The following is a 919-nucleotide window of genomic DNA, read 5'->3' as shown; positions in this document are numbered from 1 at the left end:
AGAAGGAGACTTATGCAAAAATTCAAGTAAATTAAAAAAGAAGATCGATATCTTACTTAAAAATGTGTATTAAAGATATAACTATTCATAATTTATGAATCTTTTTTTATCAACTTAAATTTTTTTAAAACATAATTTCATGAAGGACATAATACTTTTAGAAAAATATTCACATAACACTAATTTCTTATTTGTAATTAATTAACATATATGCTTAATTACATGAAGAGAAATGCTAATACATCATCAAAATTTATTATTTTTTACTTTCATTTAGTCATCAATTCAATTTCTTTAGTCTAGCTCTTTTAATTTAATAATCTAACAACATACTTTATCACATATTTTTAAACATTAATAACTAATTGATAACCAAAAATAATAAATTTTGATAGTCTTCTAATATTTTTTTGATATGAATTTGTTGGAGAATGAAAAATGATTAACCATTATTGCTCTTACCAAGGGTGTTTTTCTGTCATCTGACGGAGCTCCTTCATGCATTCATGCTCTCTTGGAAACACACTCGTTTCAAGGATATACTGCATAAAAATTAGCAAATCTTATAGACTAGAAAATCAGGGATGAAAATTAAACAACATTGCTTACTAAAATATGTGGGAAGTTAATTCAAATTGATTAAAGACCTGGTAGAGTGCATCGCTCTGAAGGAGAGTCTTATGAGCGAGTTCCTTGTGGCCAATTTCTTGGTTTTCTTGTTCAGCCATGCCCTTTGTAATCCTTCTTAATTAATTTGTAATGGATTGAAGTTTAGAAGAGATTGCTATCAGTTAGATGCTGATGAAAGGCACCAAGATGGTGTCCAATAATCCAATTTATAAGGTTCACAAGCGCTTTAGAGCTGTAATATGGCCAATCTTTTTATGTCTATTATTCATTTATTTGTGTACCGAACTCG

General features: G+C 28.1%; 1 protein-coding gene across 1 annotated transcript in view; it reads right to left on the bottom strand.

Moving 5' to 3' along the window:
* LOC107626903 (caffeoyl-CoA O-methyltransferase 5) overlaps positions 1 to 867 on the bottom strand; it is a gene marked incomplete in the record, with an annotated part of 2,838 nt that extends 1,971 nt beyond the window's left edge. The window contains 2 exon segments of the mRNA XM_016329799.2: positions 463 to 542; positions 648 to 867. Of these exon segments, the coding sequence (XP_016185285.1) occupies positions 463 to 542; positions 648 to 728 (161 nt within the window).

This window comes from Arachis ipaensis, chromosome B01 (genome assembly GCF_000816755.2).
Source record: "Arachis ipaensis cultivar K30076 chromosome B01, Araip1.1, whole genome shotgun sequence".
Classification (NCBI taxonomy): domain Eukaryota; kingdom Viridiplantae; phylum Streptophyta; class Magnoliopsida; order Fabales; family Fabaceae; genus Arachis; species Arachis ipaensis.
This window is presented reverse-complemented; position numbering and strand designations above follow the sequence as displayed.